The sequence below is a fragment of the Olea europaea genome, chromosome 13 (genome assembly GCF_002742605.1).
Source record: "Olea europaea var. sylvestris chromosome 13, O_europaea_v1, whole genome shotgun sequence".
Lineage (NCBI taxonomy): Eukaryota > Viridiplantae > Streptophyta > Magnoliopsida > Lamiales > Oleaceae > Olea > Olea europaea.
In genome coordinates this window covers 26,012,778-26,035,987 of record NC_036249.1, presented here as the reverse complement: position 1 = coordinate 26,035,987, position 23,210 = coordinate 26,012,778, and the positions used below count along the sequence as shown (strand labels likewise).

The window sequence follows — 23,210 nt, the reverse complement described above, 5'->3', positions numbered from 1 at the left end:
AAATATTTACAATAACTAAAGAATAATACTCATAATATATAAAAATAGACTATCCTTTTTCATCCTTGAGTGATGCATCGGAGGAGCTTGTAATGTGAACTGGAGTTGTATTCTGAGCTGCTTGAATGAGCTGACCGTGGGCTGGATGTGCTTGAATGGGCTGACCGTGGGTTGGATGTGTATTGTGTAATAGCCCCCGCAAGATGGAGAATAGAGATTCACTATTCCCATCTTGGACAAGTGTAAATGGAGGAGATAGGCAGGTAAGGCCTTTGTAAATATGTCAACCAGCTGAGATTGAGATGCAATATGGGAAGTAATGATACTAACTTCTTGAATCTTGTCCCGAACAAGGTGACAATCTAACTCAATATGCTTCGTTCTCTCGTGAAAAACAGGGTTGACAGCAATATGGAGAGCTGCTTGATTGTCACAAAAAATCAAGGCAGCTTGGGGATGTGGTACCTGCAAATCACGAAGCAAGAATCTAACCCATGTAAGCTCAGAACATGTGGATGCCATAGAACGATACTTAGCCTCAGCTAAGGATCGAGAGACAACGGATTGTTTCTTAAACTTCCATGACACAAGAGAACGACCAAGAAATACACAATAACCTGTGGTGGAGCGTCATGTGTCAGGATAGGAAGCCCAATCGGAATCACAATAAGCTCGAAGTTGCAACTGAGAAGATGATGATAATAAAATGCCTTGGTCAGGAGCATTTTTCAAATACCTTACGACTTTGTGGGCTGCTGAAAGGTGGGAGTCAGTGGAGTGATCCATAAACTCGCTCAAAAGCTGGACAACATAAGAGATGTTTGGCTGAGTGATGGTGAGGTATAAAAGGCGGCCAATGAGTCTTCTATGAGAGCTAGGATCAGGTAGGGGATGTCCAGAGGCCTTTTGTAATTTGAAATTCTGTTCAAGAGGCAATTTTAGGGGTTTACAACCTACCATACCAGAATCTGAAAGTATATCCAAAGTATACTTTCTTTGGGATAAATGTATGCCTTTGGAGGATCTAGCAACTTCCAAGCCCAAAAAATAACGCAAACAACCAAGATCTTTAATCTTAAATTGATTATGCAAAAAGGCTTTAAGAGATGCAATGGATGTCGAGCAATTACCAGCCACAATAATGTCATCAATATAGACTAACAATGCAGTAAAAGAGTTACCATCAGCTTTGGTGAATAGGCTATAATCAGGATTGGTGGAAACCAAAAGTAATGAGGCTAGAAGAAAACTTGGAATACCATTGTCTAGAGGCTTGTTTAAGGCCATAAAGACTCTTGACCAGTTTGCATACCTGAAGAGGTCCTCCTTTAGTGTAACCAGGAGGCTTCTTCATGTAAATTNCCATAAAGACTCTTGACCAGTTTGCATACCTGAAGAGGTCCTCCTTTAGTGTAACCAGGAGGCTTCTTCATGTAAATTTCTTCTTCCAAGTCACCATGAAGAAAAGCACTGTTTACATCAAATTGATGTAAGGACCACCCCTGAATTGTTGCTATAGAAAGAAGAACCCGGACTGTGACTAATTTGGCAACAGGGGAAAAAGTTTATGTATAATCAACTCCTCCAAGTTAGGTAAAACCCTTGGCAACAAGTCTTGCTTTCAACCTTTCAATGGATCCATCAGAATTAAATTTGAATTTGTAGACATATTTACAGTCAATAGGTCATTTACCAGGTGGCAAATCAGTGATTACCTAAGTCTGGTTTTGTTCCAAAGCATTCAGCTCAGTTCCCATGGCTTTACACTAGCTAGGATGTTTCAATGCTTGCTTATAAGTGAAGGGTTCAGAAATAGAAGAGATGGAAGTAGAAAAAACTGTGAAAGAGGGGCTAAATTTCTGGTATGTGAGGAATTGGGTGAGAGAATGATGTGTGCTGGAATTACCTTGAGAACTCTTGGGCAGCAACTGGGTAGGGGCAGTAAGAGATGCCTGTGTGCAATGAAAATCCCTTAAATATTGTGGTGCAGTCCTTTGCTTAGTAGACCTGCGAAGAGGAGGTTGAAGAGATGAAGTAGGAGGAGGAATAATGGGAGAGGAAGGGGATGAGGTGTGACTAGAATCAGAATGAGAATGTTGAGAGGTTTGGAAGGTGGGTTGGGAAGTAGGTGGCGGGGAAGAAGAAAGAGTGGACTGAGGGGGGGTATGGGAAAGAGAATAGGTCAAGTAATGGTTTGGTGTATACTGGATTAGGTTGTTCATTGGGAGAAGTTAAAGAAGAAGACAATGAAAGAAAAGGAAATATTGATTCATGAAACACAACATCTCTAGATATAAAAGTGGTTTTGGTGTCAAAGTCAAGGAGTTTATAACCTTTAACACCAAATGGATATCCGAGAAAGATACATATGCGACCTCTAGGGTCAAATTTTGTTCTACCATGTGCAAGAGTGGAAGCAAAGCATAGAGAACCAAATATTCTTAGGTGAGCATAGGTAGGGGGTAAGTTAAACAGCAGCTCATAGGGTGTTTTATTTTGTAGAAGCGGGCTAGGGGTCCTATTGATGAGGTAGGTGGCTATGAGTACACGATCATTCCAATAGGTGAGTGGTAGTCCAGCCTGAAATCTTAATGCTCTGGCAACATTTAATAAATGTTGATGTTTGCGTTCTACAATGCCGTTTTGTTGGGGAGTGGCCACACAACTTCTCTGGTGAATAATGCCTTTTGAATTAAAAAAAATCTTTCATTAGGAATACACTTCCATTGTCAGTCCGTATGGTTTTGATTTTAAGGTTAAATTGAGTCTCAACCAGATTGGTGTAGGATTGGATGCATTTTCTTGTTTCAGATTTAAGTTTGAGAAGATAAAGCCATGTGGTATGGGAGAAATCATCCACTATTGTTAAGAAAAATCTAGATACATCATATGCAGTGGTAGAACAGGGTCCCCATAGGTCACAATGTATCAAGTCAAAAGGACGAGTAGATTTATGATTACTAATGGAAAAAGGGAGGCGGTGTAGCTTTGCTAAAGGACAAATGCAACAAGGATTTTTATTACCAGTAATGATGCTACTCTTTACAATAGGGTCAGTAATTAAACTGAGACAAGGAAAGGAGAGATGACCTAGGCGACAATGCTAGAGGTCATTGACAACAACATTACTTAAAACAGAAGCAGAAATAGTAAAATTGTTATGTGAAAGCTGAGAGATTTTGGCAACTAGGCTTGAAGGAGAAACATCACAATGTAAGAGATGGTATAGGCCATTTTGCACTTCACCCTTCCTAATCGTTTTCCAAGAGACAAAGTCCTGAATAAAACAGACATCAGAGAATAAAAGCAGACAACATGTTAGTGAAGAGGCAAGTTTCTTGACAGAAATTAAATTAAAATTAAAGGATGGAACACATAAAACCTCAGTGAGACAGAGTGAATCGGTGAGGTCGATAGTACCCATTTGTGTGACTGGAACATTAGTTCCATTGGGTAATGCAACAGAACGAGAGATGGTGTTTGTGAGTGCAGTAAATATGGAAGGGCGGCAGATGATGTGGTCTGTTGCGCCCGTATCTATTATCCAAGGAAAATGAGATAATGAATGTGGTGTGTGTGTGTGAGTGGATAAACAAAGAGAGATACCAGACAAATTGGGATTAGAAGTAGGGGTGGGCGTTGGTGGGTCGGTCCGGGTATTTCAATACCCAGAACCACACATTATATTTCGAGTATTTTATAAATGGATCCATTTGGTTCCATGTAATTATTGGACCCAAACTCGAACCATCGGTTCCGATTTCGGTTTGGGTTCGGTTCTACACATAACATTTTTTTGAATATATATTTAGTAAATCCAATTATGTAATTAGACGAATTATCACAAACTATCCATTATGTCATAGATTTAGTAACTGACATTAATGGATTAATCATCCAAGACGTAAACAAAGCCTTAACAAATTAAAAGTTACACAAAAAATTAATAAGACTAGCCTTAAAAAAGCATTAAAAATTAGTTAAAATGTAAAAGAACTTTAGTAGGAGTATAGGATCAGCATTAAACATAGCCTTAAAACTTAAAAGAGCATTAATAAGACCATCTTATTATGATAATAATTAGAAGTTCAAAAAATTTTAAAACCAACGTGAGAAGTCAAACAACGGAAAAATGTCATCAAAAGAGTCATAAAATGTTAACCACAAACTCCAGATGATGAATATTCTCAATAGATTTTGAGTCGCCTACATTAATCCATGTGAGTTGTGTCGCACCAACCATTTAGACATCTATTGCATAAGTTGTGTCATTAACAAAATCTACAAGACATAATTAAAATATAATAATCATTACAAGTTTAACAAAATTAAAATTTATTAGATTAACAAAAATTACAACGAAATCGGTTCCATTCGATTACCCATGGTTCCAATTCAAGAACCAAAAACTGACCCGGACCCAATCGGTTCTCGATTTTCGGTTTCAATTCCTATTTATTTTTTTTAGCGATTTCGGTTCGGGAGATCCGGTTTCAGTTAAAATGACCACTCCTAATTAGAAGTAACGTTAGAGTCAGGTTGAATCTGGTTAGCCGAAGGCTGGGCAGCAATGGAAGCATCCCGAGACTGAAATAGAGCCATTTGTTGCTGAAACTGAGCTTGGTAAAACCAATTTTATCATCACTGAGTGCCTCAAGGTTGGGAGAGGGGGAATTGGGGGTCTGAGTGGTAGGGCTGGGAGGTTTAGTAAAAAATTTATGGCCTAGTGGGTAGCCATGTAATTTGTAGCACTTGTTAATGGTATGGCCAGTGAGATTACAGTGAGAGCATACAGGGGCTTCAGCATTGCCCACTTTGAAGCAGGACTCAAAGGTATGGCCGGTGATTTTGCAGTGAGTGCAATATGGGCAGTCTTTCTTTTTGTTGGGTTGGGTATTTAGGAGTAGAATATGCTCGCTTAAAGGCCATAGCCATGGAGTCGGGAGAGGGGCTTGGTTGAACCAGGGAGTGCTGTCGTTCTTGTTGTTGGATGAGGGAGAACACCTTTGTGGCAGGGGGTAGAGGATCCAAAAGCATTATTTGATCACGAACATTTGAGTAATTACCGTGTAAACCCATTAAGAACTGAAATACACAATCTGGTTGATACCGATCCACAAGAGTTTTCATAGTTCCACAATTGCAAACAGGTATAGGGTCATAGACAGAGAGCTCATCACAAAAGGTTTTTAGCTTTCCACGGTAAAAACTTATAGAGTCGTTATCCTGGGAAATGCTTGCAAGAGACTTTTTGAGTTGAAAAATTCGTGGCCCATTCTGTTGAGAGAACCGATCCTGGAGATCACTCCATATCTCGCAAGCGTCATCCACGAAAGCCACACTCGACTTGATGGAAAGGGCTAATTGAGTTCTGGATCCACGACACCACCATGTCGTTTGAGGATCGTCTAGGTTTGTGGGTCATGGGAGGTCGCTAGTAATGAAACCCAGCTTATTCTTTGCGCGAAGGGCGCGACGCATAGCCCGTGACCAGGTGGAGTAATTACCGATGATGAGCAGGTCGGTGACGAGAATTACGGCAGGGTTGTCACCATTGTCAAGTTGAAAAGGATTAATAGGGTTATTGAGATTCAGGTATCGTGCCATATAGTTGGCACTGTAGATGTTTGATTTGGGGTTTGAGTGATGGGAAGGAGAAACAGAATGGGTAGAGGACGAATTGGAGTTATCTTGGTGTTCATACATGGTTAATCATTCTCTTGCTCTGATACCATGTAAAATAAGCAAAAAAATAAAGCAAAAACACAAAGGTGCAGAGATGATTAACACATGGATGCTGCGAATTTTCAAGTGTATTCCATTCAATAATTCTGTACAGTGTTCATACCTTTATATACACAATCCCACAACAAACTAACCGTAAATATTTCCTAAAGATCCCTAAAATCTATTCACAATTTATGGAAGGAAAATATTTACAATAACTAAAGAATAATACTCATAATATATAAAAATAGATTATCCTTTTTCATCCTTGAGTGATGCATCGGAGCAGCTTATAATGTGAACTGGAGTTGTATTCTGAGCTGCTTGAATGGGCTGGATGTGTATTGTGTAATAACTTTGGCCAATGAAAAATTCTGTTCACGTCGTCCAGATGAAGCTCTGTAGGATAATGCACAAATTCAGTCATCATATTCACCGCATAAGTTATGTCAATAAATTTAGGAAGAAGTTTAAGTAATTTCAAGATGACAATTTGTATATTTACAACTCCGTTCTATTGTGGAGTGTCGAGAAGACTAGAGAACAACTCTTTCCTTTCAAAACAGGATCTAGATTATACCAAATACTATATTATGTTAGATATCACGTGTCTTAATTGAAATATGAATTGAGTATTAATCATTTTATGGAACAACAAAAATACATGCATTGAATTATTCTTTTATAGTAATAATATGTTATCTTAGTAGTCATCAATAAAGTAAACAAAACATCGTAGAATAGTCTCTCCATTGAGCAACGGTCCTTCCACTCAACACCATTGGATCACTAAGGTTGACTTTCGTACCTGCTTGACGGGTGTGTCTTGTAATTAGGCTCCATTTTGCCTTTGCACTCGAGGGCCATTCTGTCTGGTCTGAAAAAACTTTTGTACGCCTCAATCACCTTTTTTGAAGGCCAACGCCCATACAAACTATCTAAAGTCGATGTTGGGATAAAACATCTGAAGTAGTCAGCAAACTTCATTCATATTTGAATCGTATTGATCACTAAATTTTATAATTTATTTTAAGGTTAGCACTTCGTTCATTTTATTTCCGTTGGTGTATTATACTAGACCAGGGAAACCAATAGAATGGAGTGGACCCATTAGAAAGTAGCAATATAATTTGACCTTTTAGATTGAATTTTCTTAGAAGTATGTATTGTTATCAACATATTTAATTTAATATTTTTCTCATGAATTTAAGGTCTTAACAATCAAGAAATTGATGTCCAAAGAACCTATTGTAACATTTAAATCAATCGATATCATGCCTTGGCATCTTTTTTTATAATTCAGAAATCTTGGTCGTCAAATGATCTGACTATGCATTCCAATTAAATCATGTATGTTGACCTAGAAATTAATTATAAGACAATCCTGTGGAGAGAAATTTCAATTATTATTTTAATTAATCTTATCTTCTAACAAATTTTTTAGGCACGAAGAATTTTACTTACGAAATATACTAATTGGAGAAAACTTACAACATGAGCCTGTTCACATAAATTAACTTGAATAAACACTACAAGCCACCAATCTCTGGCCGGGCTTCGCCGTTAAATGGCGAGCATCAACCCCGGCAAAGAGCGTTTTGTGAGGTCTAGAGGGTGGCTCTGCACAAAGTGGTGGAGCTTGAACACACAAAAGACCTTAAATCCTTAACAGTGAGCCATGTGTTGAAATATTCTCTAAACTGAGTGATTAAGCCATTTTTTAAGGTCCAAACATGAACCCAATACACCTGAGCCCCTTCCCAGCCCTCCACTATCACACATTCATCAATGGCGTCGATGCTTTGAGGCTCAAATTTGAATGCGGTGGTGGAACATTTTCCGGTGAGCATTTTCATCATGTGGTGGCGGTTTTGAGGGCCGTGGTACCACCACTCTAGGTCTGTGGCTATATGGCCAGCCACTGTGGCGGTGTCGCCACTTGATAATCCTCTGTAAAGGGTGTTTACAATGGCCTTGTTCTTGTTCTCCAGTGACGGCGCCGCCTCTGAATCAACACTTGTGATTTCCATTCTGCAGTGTGTGATTATAAATAGAGTAATATTTGTGAAAAGGCTCAATTGGTTCTTGCCTGGTATGGCTAAGTGGAATGGGACCCAACAAGAAATGATGACAAACTATAGCCTTCAAAATATTTAACTTTTTATATATAAACTTACAACCTAAGACAAGTTAGCCATGTTTGACGGTCATTTTTGTATGGAATGAGTTTTTGAATAGTATATTTTTGGAAAATGTATAGTTAAAAAAAGAAAAAAGGTTTTGATTTTCTGTGAAAAATAATTTATTATGAAAATATGTGGTTGAAAACGAATATAAAAATGATTGTCAAACAAGGGCTTAGTTTGCACCACTACGATAGTTACAAAACAACATAGTTCAATCTCCATACATAAAACTTAATAAGCTTATAATTTTTGTGTATGTCTCATTATCACTTCTTAATTATAATAAGCTAACAACAACAATGTCATTTTCTGCTTAAATCGCTTCCCCATTTTGCCTGAGAATTATTCCACTTTGATTTTTACTCTTCTTGATTCATATTATTCTTGTGACATGTTCGACCCAATAAATTAAAAAAATAAAAATTAACTGACGAATATTTCACATCTTTTTCTTTCTCAATCCTACTCAAATCTACTCAATACAACTAGCAATTATTGTTCTTGATCTTTAAACTTATCAGGATCAAATTTATGACCTCCTATTCATGAGTTGATATTAATATGATGTTCTAAAATGTGTGGAATTTATGTGGAAGGTCGGAGTTTGATTCACATTCCAATGTGATTATTAAAAAATCTATGATTGGGCATTGGGACCCTGGGCTTATTTCATTAAAATAATATTTTATTTATTTATTTTAATCATTTTTGAATTTATGCACATGGTCAAACTAGCCGGCAAATAAAATTTTTGTTGGGCCAGATAATTTATATAAAGTATCAACAACCCATAAGACCACAATTATTTTCTAACTTGGTGGAGGAAGCTATAACTTTTTTGTGGCTAAATGAACACGTGTATGCTCTTTGAAAAACTACAATAAAATTATCATTTTCATATTATGTGATTCTATTTAATCGACTTTATATATTTATATATTTTATTTTATTTTATTTTATTTTATTTTTGAAACTAGTTAGTTTCCACTTTCCAACACATTTTACATCTAAATTAATTATTTTATATATAAACATATTATTGTTGGGTTATATTGATGTTTTAGGCAATCTAGCATTTTTTGAATCCTTATTATCACTAAAGTTGGTTGTTTTCGAAAAATACATTTTCAAAATATTGTCTATATGTAACGGGGCAATCTTATGGGATAACTCGTCACTTAAAATGACAATTATCTTGGAACAAATAATTGGTAACAATCATATTGTTAAAATAAATTCCATTAACCACATGTCAACTTCAATTGACGCGGGCATCTCCAATGGTTGCACTATTGCACCATTTTTTGGTGCAAAGTTGCTCCTATGCAATATTAAACTTTGCACCATTTGTTGCACCAAATATGCACCACACTATTCATTACACCATTTTTTGCACCAAATGGTGCAATGTCCATTTTGTCTCTATTTTTCATTTTTCAAGATAATAGTTAAGGGTATTTGTATCATTTTCGTTCTATAATGATAATAATAATGATGATGATGATAATTAATTACACTATTAATTATATTATTAAAGTTTATTATTATTTTTATAATATAATCAATAATAATTAACGTAATTGTTAATTTAACGTAAAGTTTAATTCGTAAAGTTTACGTTTAAAGTTTAATTTAACGTAAAGTTTAATTCGTAAAGTTTACGTTTAAAGTTTAATTTAACGTAAAGTTTATGTTATTAAAGTTTATTATTTTTGTAAATTTAACTTAATTGTTTGTTATAAATTAATAATATAATCAATTATTTTTGTCAATTTAACAAAATATATAAAATACGTGAATAATTTAGTAATCAATATATTTGTTAATTTAACGAAGTTATGATTTAGTTATTTATATAGTTATAAAATAAATAAATAAATAAATAATTTTTTAAATAAATACATTGTCAAAAATCGAAAAAATGAATAAAATAATAAAGTACTGTTCATTTGGTGTAAGTTTTGGTGTAATGGTTGAAGAAGAATTTTAGTTTGTTGTAAGATTTGGTGCAAATTTTGGTGTAAAGATGAAGATGGCCTAATAGTCTTCAAATATAGTTTTGATAATTCCAAAACATACCTAGGGAAAAAAACTATGTATATCCCCTTCTAGAATACTCTGGCGCTTAGGTTATTAGTTTCGAGAATTTTGTGCGCTACATTTAAGATTGTATAATTTTGTGACGTTTAGAGTGCAAGTAAAGATCTCTAGTACGAAGTTGCCGATTACATTAATTAGATGAACTTTATTCTTTCCTCATTAAGAAATTTTACCATACATGTGTATATACATAAAATAGTGTACTATATATCAATTACATTATTTGTAAAAAGTCAAAACATTATAACTATTAGGAATGTTCTTTATAAAGTTTAAGCTGTTCCAATAATCAAACATGTGCCCTTTTTTTTTTTTTTTTTTTTTTTTTTTTTTATATCCAGGTATCCCAACTTACACCAGACTAAATCCTGGACCTCCAAGACCCATGTCCCTAGAACCTTGGAGGGGGTAAATCGCGGGTTATACCTGAATTGGATCATAGATTCACCCCATTGACTGTATACTTCTGTGCACAAGAGACTCTCCTCCACAGTGATTGCTCCATACCAAATTTTTGGCCGCAAGTTCCCACTAGGAATCGAACTCTCCACCCTGCCGCTGGAAGCAAGCCAATGTTGATTGATCCACCAGTTGAGCTGTGCCCCGGGGGACAACATGTGCCCCGGGGGACAACATGTGCCCCTATTTTGCCCTTACTGTTGGTTGGTATGTCTTTACTATGTTAGGGGGAAGAAATTATTAATAATTAATACAAAAATATTTTATTCAAAACTCTCTTAGCCTATGTTCTCATTTTAATGAGCCATTACATTTTACAACAGCAAATTTAATGTTAAAAAATAAATCTAACACAGCACATTTGTCAAGATGGAAAATTTAATCACTAAGAAATTAATTCCGTGTCATGAGATTCCTAATAACCTAATTTCCTAACTATCATACCCAATGAATAAATAAAATGACCTCCTATAATCCTAAATAATAATGCATTAATAATACTAGTTGGTTCCAGCCTAGTGCCACTCGTGTACAGAGTTGTGACATTCTCCCATAAATAAAAGGCGTCCATTATTTGGAGTGTACAATGATCTGAACTTAAACTTGGGGATAGTCCTCCTACCCTTAACCCTACTTCACCCTTTACCCATCACTTATTGGAACCTTTTGAGAATTCTTGTCTAAAAGAATTAGGGCTGTTCACAACCCCACATGTGAGGGGCTATAACATTGTACATTCCAAACAGCTCAACCCAAAGAATTAATGGGGTGGGAGACAGCTGGAGACAATGGGGAAAGATACATAGAAAAAAATTTATAAAAATATAAATGGAATTGGGACGGTCCTGGCCCTCAATCTAAAGTCCAAACTCTTTGTTGGATCATGCTATGAGTATAAAATGGGATACAAAAAGGGTTACAAAATCAACAAGTGGCGGCTGTCGATTGGAGGGGCGGCTGGCCCCACAGTTGCCCTTCCAATAGGGGGCCGCCACTTGTTGATTTATTAACCCATTTTGTTCATGATTTAGTACAAATAGAATAATCCCTCTTTGTTTTATCATAAATAAAAGAATAATTCTAGTCTGCCAGGGTAAGGGTTCACAGGCCTTTTACAAGTTTTGTTTTGTTGTTTTCTTCCTCTTTTCGAGAATCCAAACCAATCTTTTGTATCAAATTTAATTGATTTCAATTAGATCGGTTTGTAATTATAATTGAATGTAAGTAAGAGTAAATAGGCAGTTTGTGTTGGATTTTTGGGTATTTTAAAGATATATAATTCTTTTTCTTTTAATGGTATTTTTTTGTGGGGAACTATATGCCTTCTGCACCATAGTTTTAAACTATCATCTTTACACATGTATTTAGCCCATGTTTTATAGATTTTAACTTAGATTTTTATTAAATTCAAAGTCAGTAATTAATTTTAACTACTTGTTTGATGGGACTCACAATTTTTCAATCACATATTTCATTAACTTTTATCAAAATCTGCTAAAATTTTGATTTTAATATCTATCATAAAGGGCGAGTTAATTATTCCAATGATCATTGAATTTAAGTCCATGTTTTTAATTAGTCATTAAAATTTAAAATATTGAGTTTTGGCCACTGAACTTAGATTCATGTCTTCGACTACTCACTGAAGTTTAAAATATCGAGTTTTGGCCATTGAATTTTGAAAAATGTTGTACATTGCTCATTGTAAATTCGATATTTTCTAAAATTCAACATTTAACATACAATATTTTTCAAAGTTTATACTAGTGAGTAACGTGCAATATTTTTGAAAGTTTAGTGATTAAATCTCGACATTTTAAACTTCAATGAGTAATTGAAGACATTGACCAAAGTTCAATGACCAAAACTCGACATTTTAAATTTCAACGATCAATCAAAAATATGAACATAAATTCAGTGACCATTGGAACAATTAATTCTACATAGGCTTAGTTTTTAATGTACACAAATTGCTCATTTTTTTAATAATTAAATCCAAGCAATAATATGAACCTTTTTTCCCCAATTTTCTGACATGGTTATGGCAATATATTGAAAGGGGGTATTTAACCATAAAAACACATATTTAGCCCTCGTCTGATCCCCATTCTTTCTAAATTTTAATGGTTGGAATAGTATTTTTTTTTAAGGGGAATTTACAAAAATGTCACAAAAAATGAAAGTTCCAAAAAAATTGTCATTTTCACTTTTTGTAAGCAAAAATGTCACATTTTTTAGGTGCAAAGTCCAAATTACCCTTAATGACACATTTCTAGTTGCATTAAATGCTTGATTTGAAGGACAAGCATTGATTTGATGTGATTATTTAATTTCTATATAGAAAATATGGAGAAATGCTTTTTTTATTGATTAATATGAATTTTTGTTAATAAAAAATCACCAAAGAAATTTGAAAACGTAAATAAACAAGAAAGCCTACCTTTTCTCCATCTTCTTAATTTTCATTGATCAAGAAAACATCTGTGTTGCATTCTTCATCCATTTTGAGAGGTTAGCAATTACAAATTATTTATATTTTACTTTTATAACTTTTTATTTGTACATGTTAAATACAACATGGACATATTTCTTTGAAATTTTTGAAAGTATTATACATTCATTTGTTTGGTTTTGAAATCCTCACAAAATGTCATTATCACCATTAAGGTTTTGAGTAATTTCTTCAATTACCACCATTAAGGTCTTTTTAATGACAAGACCCAGATGCCATTTACATTTTGTCATTTTGTAGCTGAATAATAATGACCACACTTAATGTGATGTGCTGAAGAAGCCTGAGAAACCCACTGCCATCTGCTTCCCGACATTTTCGACTGTTGAACTGTCGAGTTCGACATTTACAAATCGTCGGGTTAGACGTTTGAGATGTCAAACCCGACATTTACAAACTGTCAGGTTATACAATTTTATTTTCAATTTAGACACTTCAAAACGATGGAAACTCTTGATTTGACATTTTGCTATTGTACGGATTTACGTATTATGCAGTGCCACTTTCATGCTATTAAATGCCAATATATTCATTCTGAATTCTTATCGTTGCAATCCCAACATTTTAGGTATGAGTAATCATGTGAGATTCATCATGTCGCATGGGAAAAAGTTTGTTTATGCGGATGACGAATGGAGGTGGAGAGGGGATAAAATCACTTCCATTCTGGTGCCGACAAGTATTACCGTAGTCGAATTTTTGTTAAGGTTGAAGGACAAACTTAGTATTCTTGATCCCCACACTCAAATTGAATTGAAGTTCAAAGTTCCTAACTTGAATATATCTCCGGCCGAAATACACGACGATAAAGACTTAAATTGGTGGTAAAAGTGATTGTCAAATGTAATCTCGAAAATGTTCCCACCTATGTAGTGTACATTCTGAAATTACGTTATTTATTTGTTGTTATTATCATATGCCAATAAAAAATTGGTCGTTATGTTTTGCAAACAAAGTATCAATCATTACGGTTCCATTAGCACAAACGGGATGTATACGTTATTTTCATTATAAACTTAACAGATCGTTATGATTCCATTAGTTTCGACTGACAGTCTGTCGAAATGGAAAATTGATTTTCATGAAACAACAATTCACAAATAAAACACTAACATTACATCCCGACAGTTCATATGTCGTCCCCGACAGATGGGTTCTTTAATTCTCGACAGTTGGGAACAATAAAGGCTTCCAAAAATACGCTATAGCAGTTACCCATTATGAACATGCTATTGTTGCATGTACGCAGAGGACGTGACCAAAATCATCCCTACCACAAAATACTATTCATAATTTCCTACAAAATGGCCATTTATTGCACACTTGCATTGCTATCGACATTTTAAGCTTCTCCCCCACTTTCTCCATCAGAATCGTCTGAACTTATGACAATTATTTCTGGATGTTGAAGAGGAGCTAGCCACTCATCCGAGTAAGACGGTGATTTGAACAGATCCCTGACCTTGAAAACTTAATCAAGCACGTTGTTCGATGACTTAGATTCTGCACTTGACACTTCGTTGAACTTGGCACCATGGTGCTCAATGCTTACCTCCTCATCGTCCGAGGATAAAACGATGGGAAATTCAGTGGCGAACCTAGTATTGGCGGATGCATATTGATGTTGAATGGTTCGTTGTTGAAGGTGGATGAACACATTATCTCGTATTACTAACTGTTTCAATATGAGAGTCTCACAAGAGCTTCTCTAGTCTTTCAAGGGGTGGATTATGCCTTCAACCACAAAGTGTATTTGTATTATTTAGACATTCACTATCATTTTCTCATTGACGTTTTCAATGAGAAACTTATAAAATGCATTAATTTCAATTTCTCCAAAAACGAGAAACTTATAATCTTTATAATTTCCATTTACGAACTACGATCCAGATATTGGTCAAACTTATAATTTTCATTTTTTTGAAAGCGAGAAACTTATAAAATGCACCAATTCCTCATTTTTCGAAAACGAGAAACTTATAAAATGCACCAATTTTCATTTTTCAATTAGATACCAGTTTTAATCTCTAGGTCGAATGAGTTCAAAAAGTAAGAAACTTACAAAGTGTAAAAACAGTTTCCATACCAACATTTTTTGTACTAAATTCACATAGTTTCTTTGACAGTGAATACCACTTGAACATATCAACATTTCCCAAAAAATAAATAAACAATAATATAAAATAAAATGTTCCTCCATGCATTCTCCGCAGTCACCCGAAGCAAAACATTGTCAACGTCGCTCTTTCTTTGACATGGACATCGATTGGATCCAACTCCCATTACAACAAGAACCTGTCGACCAACACTTTGATACTTGTTCAGGTCATGAGTACGATTCTGTACATAGGCCGTCATACATACGTAAAATGAGTATTCTGAGACAAAGCACGTAAAAAGCAAGGTGAAGAAATGTAATAGCGTTCAGGTCTATGCTATCTTTATCGATCACCTCACAAAATAACAAAACATTTGATAGAATTTCAGAAAGGTGCATAGAGTTTGTGATTCAATCCATTTGTATTATAAACTGTATCGGAGTAGAGTTTTATTGCATTTAGTACGAGCTCAATAAGTGCAATTATACATCAGGTTCCAAATTTCATGGCATTTAAGTTTTCGAATGCAATTGTGCTGTCGAAGTTGTCAAAACAAAAAAGAACTGCTCACTTATTTTTTCACTTTCTTTGCAATCTCCCTCATGTACGGAGTCCTAGTAGACGGTGCAGGATGTCGCAGGCGTGCAGATCATATCATCTTTGAGATAGGTGCCGTATCCCCGGGCGCGGCTGTGGTGGCTTCCACCGGCATTTCACTCGCACCACCTACAAAATATTGCAGAGGGCCCTAAATATTTAATCGAAATTTGTACCACTAACCGTAATTAATCAGATCAAAATTTTCTCACAAGAAACTTACGTCCTCCCCTGCCATGCCGCTAGCAGAAGCAATTAAGTCTTGCTCAACGTTTCCCATACCAGCGTAGGGAACTTTCTTGTCGTCACCGTCCCTCGAACCAACACAAGCTTCCTTGTCGTCACTGTCTCCTGAGCAAGAAGCTCGAAATCCGTGTATGCAAAGACAAAACAAGAAATGAATACATCAGATGATAATATAATATTTCTAGCTGCATATAGACCAAAAACCATAAGTATGCTATGAATTGTCTATCAAGAGTTCCACCCGAATACAATGAGTGCCACACACAACAAGTGGATTGCAAGTGAAAACAAGGTTATGACACACGTAACATACACATTGAAACGAAATATATGTCAAGTATCAATCAAGATTTCCACCAAATGCATACAACGAATATCACACATATTACTTCAAATTACCTTTTACGAATTTACTTATGTAAGATCGAAATTAATGTGAAACACACTGAACTCAGGTAAGGACTGAACTGTCGTTCCCGACAGTTTGAACTTGTCAATAAATAAAATGTCGGGAACGTCTATCAAGAGTTATGGTGTTTCCTCTCTAGTTTTCCAGTTGACCTAGTTAATTTCCTTCTTCGTTTCAGAGGGGGAAAAAGAAGAAAACTGAAAATAAACAAAAGCTCAATTGTAAACTTGTAATATTCATATTTTTAATAGTTATATGAAAATAATATGTATAGTGAAGAGACATTTATTCTTACTCATAGTTAATCTTCTACCATTAACTAATAGGGCTTTACCATTGTTTGTTGATTAAAAAGTGCAAGAAGTCTATTTATATTATAGCCATCTCATTGCACACCAAAATTTGTGAATTCACAAGGATACTTAGCTAGACTTCATGATATCAATTATAAGAAAGTAAAGATAAAAATTACAATGAACTTGCAACCAAACCAACATTTCTATCTTCCAACCATCAATAGGAAAAATTCCATGAATCAAGATAATCTCTTTTCGAATCACAATATTTTTTTTCTTAAGGGAACACGAAAATATCCAAATCAAGCCAGAAAAAAATAAAATAAAAAGAAACATACCAAAAAGTAGATATTGATCTTCAACAATTCTCCTAAGTTTAAGTAGATTCCTTATAATTTCAATAAAATGTACATAGATTTAGGACTTCAGCATGGCAACCAGAGTAAATTGTATGAACTTTTTAGACCAACAAACCTGGACAAAAATGGATATTTTGGCAATCACAGAAGATCTTGAGTGAGAGAGGAAATTGAGAGTCGTTTAGGTTTAGGGCTATGGTTGATATATGAATGAATATTTTTACATTTTTAGTTTTCATATATATATTTTTTAATTTTTGTTTTTTTTCTTGTAAGTAGTGAGATGGGATCTTTTGATGTGATGCAAATTAACTTTTTGTACTATTCTTTCATCTAGTCAAATCAATTTTAATTAAGGACATCCAAGGTATTTCAATTTTTTTTGAGGGCCATAAAAGTCATAAAGTGATAGTTTGGTCAAAATTATTAAAATGTGACATTTTTGTAAATGCAAACCCAAAAAATGACATCCAGTGTAATTTCCACTTTTTTTTTAAATGTGTTGTTGAAAAAGAATGAAAAGTTTTTGATTCGCGTGTAATATTATTTTATAGAAAATTGTGTGGTTGAAAATAAGAGAGAAAAAATGAATGAAAATGGGGTCCAAACCAGGGCTTAATTGAAAATGGAAGTGCAGCCAACGCTTGTCCCTACAAATTGATAGGATTTGAATTTAGAGTTTTCCATAATCAATCACAACCACAAAAGAGACAAGAATTGAAATTAATGAGTTTTAGTCCAAAAGTAATCAAATGTAAGGTAACAAATGCCGGTAACAAATGCCAATTGATGAGTCAAACAAGTAGCATCAATCAATTGATGGTTTAGTTCATGAAACTACTCTCCAATATGAATTGGAAGCACACACTAGTTGGCATTTGATGGTGCCAAAACAATTCACCAGGATCTTCATATCGAAAACAATACTCTGCTTTTCTTTTTATTATTTATTATAGAAAATGAAAATGTTTATTTCTCTAGTGTCAATAATTAATTAGTGTTACACCCACGGTAAATAGGTCACATTTTCACATAAATATTGTCTAAAGATATTAAAAACACTAACTTTAGGACGTTATTGGAGCATATTGACCCTGGCTTAATCTTAAAGAGTCATTGCACAAAAATCTAATCCAACAGTCAATCGAAAGCAATATGGTATTTGAAATGGACTGATATAGAAGTTATTCAAGTTAAACGGAAGCTCATGGGTTTTACGAGAGAATAATGGATGCTCTACCTTTCTATCCGAGCACCAGGGAATATGTTGGGAAGCTTTTGGATATGTCATGGAGACTAAAACAAAAATTTGAATTTTAAATTTGGTTGTTCCGTAAAAATTCCACAATCGTACATAATCATTGACAAGTAATAGATTTGAGTGATTTGAGAATCTCATCCCAAAGGAAAGTTTACTAGTTTCGTATGGAATTCGAATTATGTAGATAAAAGAAAGATTTTAATTTGATTTTATGTTAAATTATCGAAGAAACTCTTAAAAATTATTTTTGTATCGAATTATGGATGATTGTATTGGATTTCAAATTTACCTATTGCTATCTATTTCAATTATTGATTTGTAATAAAGTTCCATTTGTATGTTCTTGACAATCGATAAACCTAATGTATTTAACTTTCTTTTTTAAGATAAATTAATTATATTTTAATCATGACTCGAATCTATTCCTAATACGAATTCGAATGATTAAAATGAATTAAATTTTAAATTATTTATATGATTCAACACATGATAAATGTTATTTTTAACATCTATAGTATATATATTAATTTTGTCGTATTCTAAAGTTATTGTAAGTCTTCCACCACTACAGCATGTAACTAATTATTTAATTGACGGTCAAACAATTAAATAATGCAATTGATATACAAAATTAATCAAGAAATAATCTAAAATACTAGTTTTGAATTTAAAACAAATAAATTATAGGGTTCATCTCATCCATTAACACAAAATGGATATAATCTAGCATGCTTTTAAATAAATTACTAGAAGAATAATGAAATGTCATCACTTGGATCATGAAATAATGTAAGAAATTTAATCTTCAATTCCAAGGTTGAATTCTTAAACTTCTTGTTGTTATTAGTTTCAATTCCTCGTTAGGGTTTAATCTTCTCTCTCAAAAGTGATGAATTGACATCTTTTTCTTGATGAATTTTACGATATTATTGTATATCTAGAGGCTAGAGAGAGTTCCTTCAATGGTTGTCCATATCTAGTATTATATAAGGTGAAAATAGGTCAAAAATTAAGTCCAAATTTGGTTCCAAAAAAGTTTCAATCAAAAGGAAAGTTGCTTTCTCGTATGTGCATGATTATTTCTCTGTGCAGTTGTTAGTATTTTTATCATAACTTTCTCTCTTAATATTTGATTGAGGTTGTTCAAAATGTGTTGAAAAGTTAAATCACATGGCTCTAATTTTTTCAGAAATAGATAATCTCCGATTCGAAGGTTTACTATTCAAAAAATGAATCATAACTCTGATTACGAATCTGGAACATACTTTGCGTAATTGGAAATCGATTTATGAAAATCTGTTGATTATATATATTTTTTTTAATTCTAATTGCATCCAATTGACTCCAACAATCTTCAATTATCATTTTGTGGTTCGAATCAACTATTAAATATTTGCAATTTGGTCCCGAACTTTGTATTTCTTCCTTTATCTCTTGTTTTACGTTTCTTTCTTCCAATTCACCCAATTTGCCTCAAGTTTTACCTAACAAATAAAATTAACATCTAATTAAATCATAAGTCATCGAAATTGTTTATAATTAACCACAGTTAATGGTTCAAATAAGTGTACAAAATACACTTATCATTGTTATATAGTTAAGTTTTCTGTTATGGAAGAGTAATATATTTGGTGTATGACGACGAGCTTGATTAGACCAAATTAATCACATGAAATTAATATCCATTTTTTTATGGATTCTTTGGAAGCATACTGTTCTGTAGGTCCTTCTAACTTTATACGTGTATATATACAAATACATATATTTCTACATATATATTTAAATCTATATATGTATACACACACATACACACACACACACACACATACATACATACATACATACAAGAAATGATTTTCAAGAAAAAACAATGTTATTTGTTGGAAATATCAAAAATCTGGGCATTAATCTAATAAATGTCCTCTCAAAGGCAAGATTAACAATCTTCAAACTGATGAAGATATTAAGCTTCAACTTCTCAATCTTATTGATTCAAATTCCAGTTCTGATAATGAGTCAAACTCAGAGTTGGAACATGTTTTTCAACATCAAGGAGATTCAGATGTTGAATCTAGTTCAAACTCTCAATCTTCTTCAAGTCAAAGTAAAAAACTTTGTGGTTGTAAAACTATAAATATTTTTACTAAACAAGAAGAACTTCTTAAAAAGATTGTTGATCAAATTGATGATTCACAGCTCAACAATAAGTTTAATTCCCTTCTTCCTTCAAATTCAAAATCTGAACCCTTCAATATGCAAAAAGTTTTAAATCGTCTTGAAACTTCAAAATTTTCTAGTTCTGATTTAAAATCAAAAGTCAATTCCATGAAGTCTCAAATTTCTATTCTTGAACGTCAAATGAAAGATTATGGAAGTTTCTCTTCTCAAAACTCAAGATAAGAAGTTAAAGTCAAAGACTTCTTCTTATTCATCTTCTTCCAGTTCTTCTGGTGAAGAATCAAATCCTCTCATTCCTTCAAATATTCAATCGGAAGAAGAAATGATTAATGTCATTAATCGTGTTCAACTTTAAAAATGGTACTACAATATAACTATTGTAGTCAACAAAGAATTCAAATTCACTTCTAGAGTCCTTATTAATTCTGGAGCTAATCAAAATTGTATCCGTAAAGGATTGATATCTACAAAATATTTTGAAAAAGCTACCGAGCGTCTTTATGATGCTAGTGGTAAGAAAGTCAACATTCAATATAAACTTTCAAAAGCTCATGGTTGAAATTCAAATATTTGTTTCAAAAAAAATTTTATCTTGTAAAAGATTTAGATCAAGAAATAATTCTTGGTACTCCTTTTAGTGTTCAAAATTATCCTATTCAAGCTACTTCAAAAGGTTTAACTACAAAAATATTCAATCGAGAAATTTGTTTCAAATTTACAAATCCTCCTTCATAACGATGTTAATTCTTTAAAAGAAGCATCAATTTCAAAAATTGTCAATAATATTAATTTCAAAAAAAAATCATATTCGATTTCTCAAAGAAGAAATTAAATTTCAAAGAATTGAAGGACAATTACAAAATCCTTCAATTCAAGAAAAAATTTCAAATCTTCAAAAACAAATGAAAAAAGAAATTTGTTCTACTATCCCAAATGCTTTTTGGGATCGTAAGAAACGTGTGGTATTTCTTCCATACAATTCTGATTCTCATGAATCAAAAAGGAATCTTACATAATTGTACCTTTTGACACAATGCACCGTCCACTTGCAAAATTTGAAAAGTAGTCATCATACTTTTTCTTTGATTGAAAACCATTGTCTTCTCTTTTTGAAAAGTAGGCATCGACTTTAGTCATAATTTTTGACTAAAATTCTTTGATCGATCATCACCTTTTGAATTTGTTTGCTCGTCACTTTTGAATCCTGAAACATTTGCTTTACTTTTGTCTTAAAGTTCAAGCAAATTATTGAGATTGAATAATTCTTCATCTACATAATTGAGACTGGGTCCTTGAAAAGGTTCTTCATTTCTTTGATAAATATTATCAAAACAATCTTGAGACATTAATATTTCATCATCAAATATTTTCTTGATCATAGGAACTTGAGTTTGAGTCCATTTTTCTTCATCAGTAAAAATGACGTAATGTTCATCATGAAACATTAATTGCAATCTTGAATTATCAATATTTGTTCCAAACTTTTTCTTTGCAGCAAGAATAGATTTTGATCTAATTTTTGTAAGAATTTCTCTTACATCATTTTTGAGTATGATGTCTTGGTCTTCAAGACAGTAGGCTTTTGAAGAGATATTTGAATCTGACATTGAAAGATTATTTGACAAAGTACTCCAGATAGTAACAATTTGTTTTAGCTGGAAAATACTTTTCAATAAAAAGAGTATTATTGAATTTGACTTCTTCAGCAATCCATTCAGGAAGAATGGTTGACAATTCAATTTTGATGATTTTGACTTTGAATTCAAATATATGATTAATAACTCTTTTGAAAGAGCTATTAAAAAGAGATATATCTATTTTTGAATCAATATATATTGACGAAATAAATCCACATTCAATCATTTGTCGAATTTCTTCATTAATGATGTTAATGATTGAAGTACCTTTAAGGGTAAAATGAAGTTGGTGATAACTTTCACAAGTTGAAAAACAATTGAAATAAAAGTTATCAAAAATCCTAAAAATAATTTGTTTGAATTTTTTAGCACAAGTAAGGTCTCTATTGATAATATTTTGATAAATGTCATGAGGAAGTTTTAAGACTTCCTTCATAAGATTTATTCTATTCCTTTTCAATAGGAATATATTTTGAGAAGAATGTTCTTTTGAAATATTTTGAAGAATAATTCTTTCCTTTTTCTTAGAATTTTTCTAAAAATTTTTGATAATTTTATTACTACTATTAAAGATTTCAGTAGTATTTTTGAGATATCTTATAATATCTTTATTCCTTATTTGATAATAAGTAGTAAGAATATCATCAAGATTATCCTTTTGAAATTTGAAAAGTCTTGTATGTGTTTTAAACTCATAGAATTTGGTTCAGTTCTTGAGTAGGAATCTCATTGAGAAGATTTACCTTTGGTCAAAGAATTTGATTCTTTGATTGAGAAAAGTCTGTATCTTGTAACATTTTTGTCTTCAAAAGGCTTTGAAGAAGATCTAGAAAAGAGATAGTCTTTTGTATTCATATCTCTCAACGAAAAATTTGTAGGAGAAAAGTCTTGAAATAAGTTTGAATTTCTTTGAATAAATAGTGCTTTGAAATGAAATAAAAACAAAATATCTTGTCATAAAGAAATTTGAAAAAGTTGAAAAATACTTGACTTGACTCATTTGGAATCTACTTTAACACTCCACCAAAGCCTAAATTAGAGGCATCGGTTTCGACAATTATTGAAGCAGTAGGGTCAAGAATTGATAAGCAGGGAATATTTTTGATAGCTTTTTTTGATTTTTTGGATAGCTAATGTACACTCG

At 33.1% G+C, this 23,210-nt stretch overlaps 1 protein-coding gene, 1 long non-coding RNA gene and 1 pseudogene across 2 annotated transcripts; all 3 read right to left on the bottom strand.

Moving 5' to 3' along the window:
• Positions 1 to 4,827: 4,827 nt before the first annotated feature.
• Positions 4,828 to 5,706, bottom strand: LOC111408600. The gene is made up of 2 exons (XM_023038344.1): positions 5,508 to 5,706; positions 4,828 to 5,408 (listed from the first exon to the last, which is right to left on the bottom strand). Exons 1-2 carry the CDS (start codon positions 5,704 to 5,706, stop codon positions 4,828 to 4,830), a joined length of 780 nt encoding a protein of 259 aa, XP_022894112.1.
• Positions 5,707 to 7,186: 1,480 nt separating this feature from the next.
• On the bottom strand, positions 7,187 to 10,400 carry LOC111408599 (annotated as a pseudogene).
• Positions 10,401 to 15,213: 4,813 nt separating this feature from the next.
• LOC111408266 lies at positions 15,214 to 16,390 on the bottom strand. The gene is made up of 3 exons (XR_002705318.1): positions 15,904 to 16,390; positions 15,655 to 15,809; positions 15,214 to 15,324 (listed from the first exon to the last, which is right to left on the bottom strand). It is a non-coding gene; the product is annotated as an uncharacterized LOC111408266 (long non-coding RNA).
• Between the last annotated feature and the right edge of the window lie 6,820 nt (positions 16,391 to 23,210).

Bases quoted from the DNA above. Each gene is read 5' to 3' on its own strand.
- LOC111408600 (XM_023038344.1), bottom strand. From the start codon at position 5,706: ATGTATGAACACCAAGATAACTCCAATTCGTCCTCTACCCATTCTGTT. The intron at 5,409-5,507 runs GTAATTACTCCA...CCACAAACCTAG, and splicing joins CACCGACCTGCTCATCATCG to ACGATCCTCAAACGACATGG.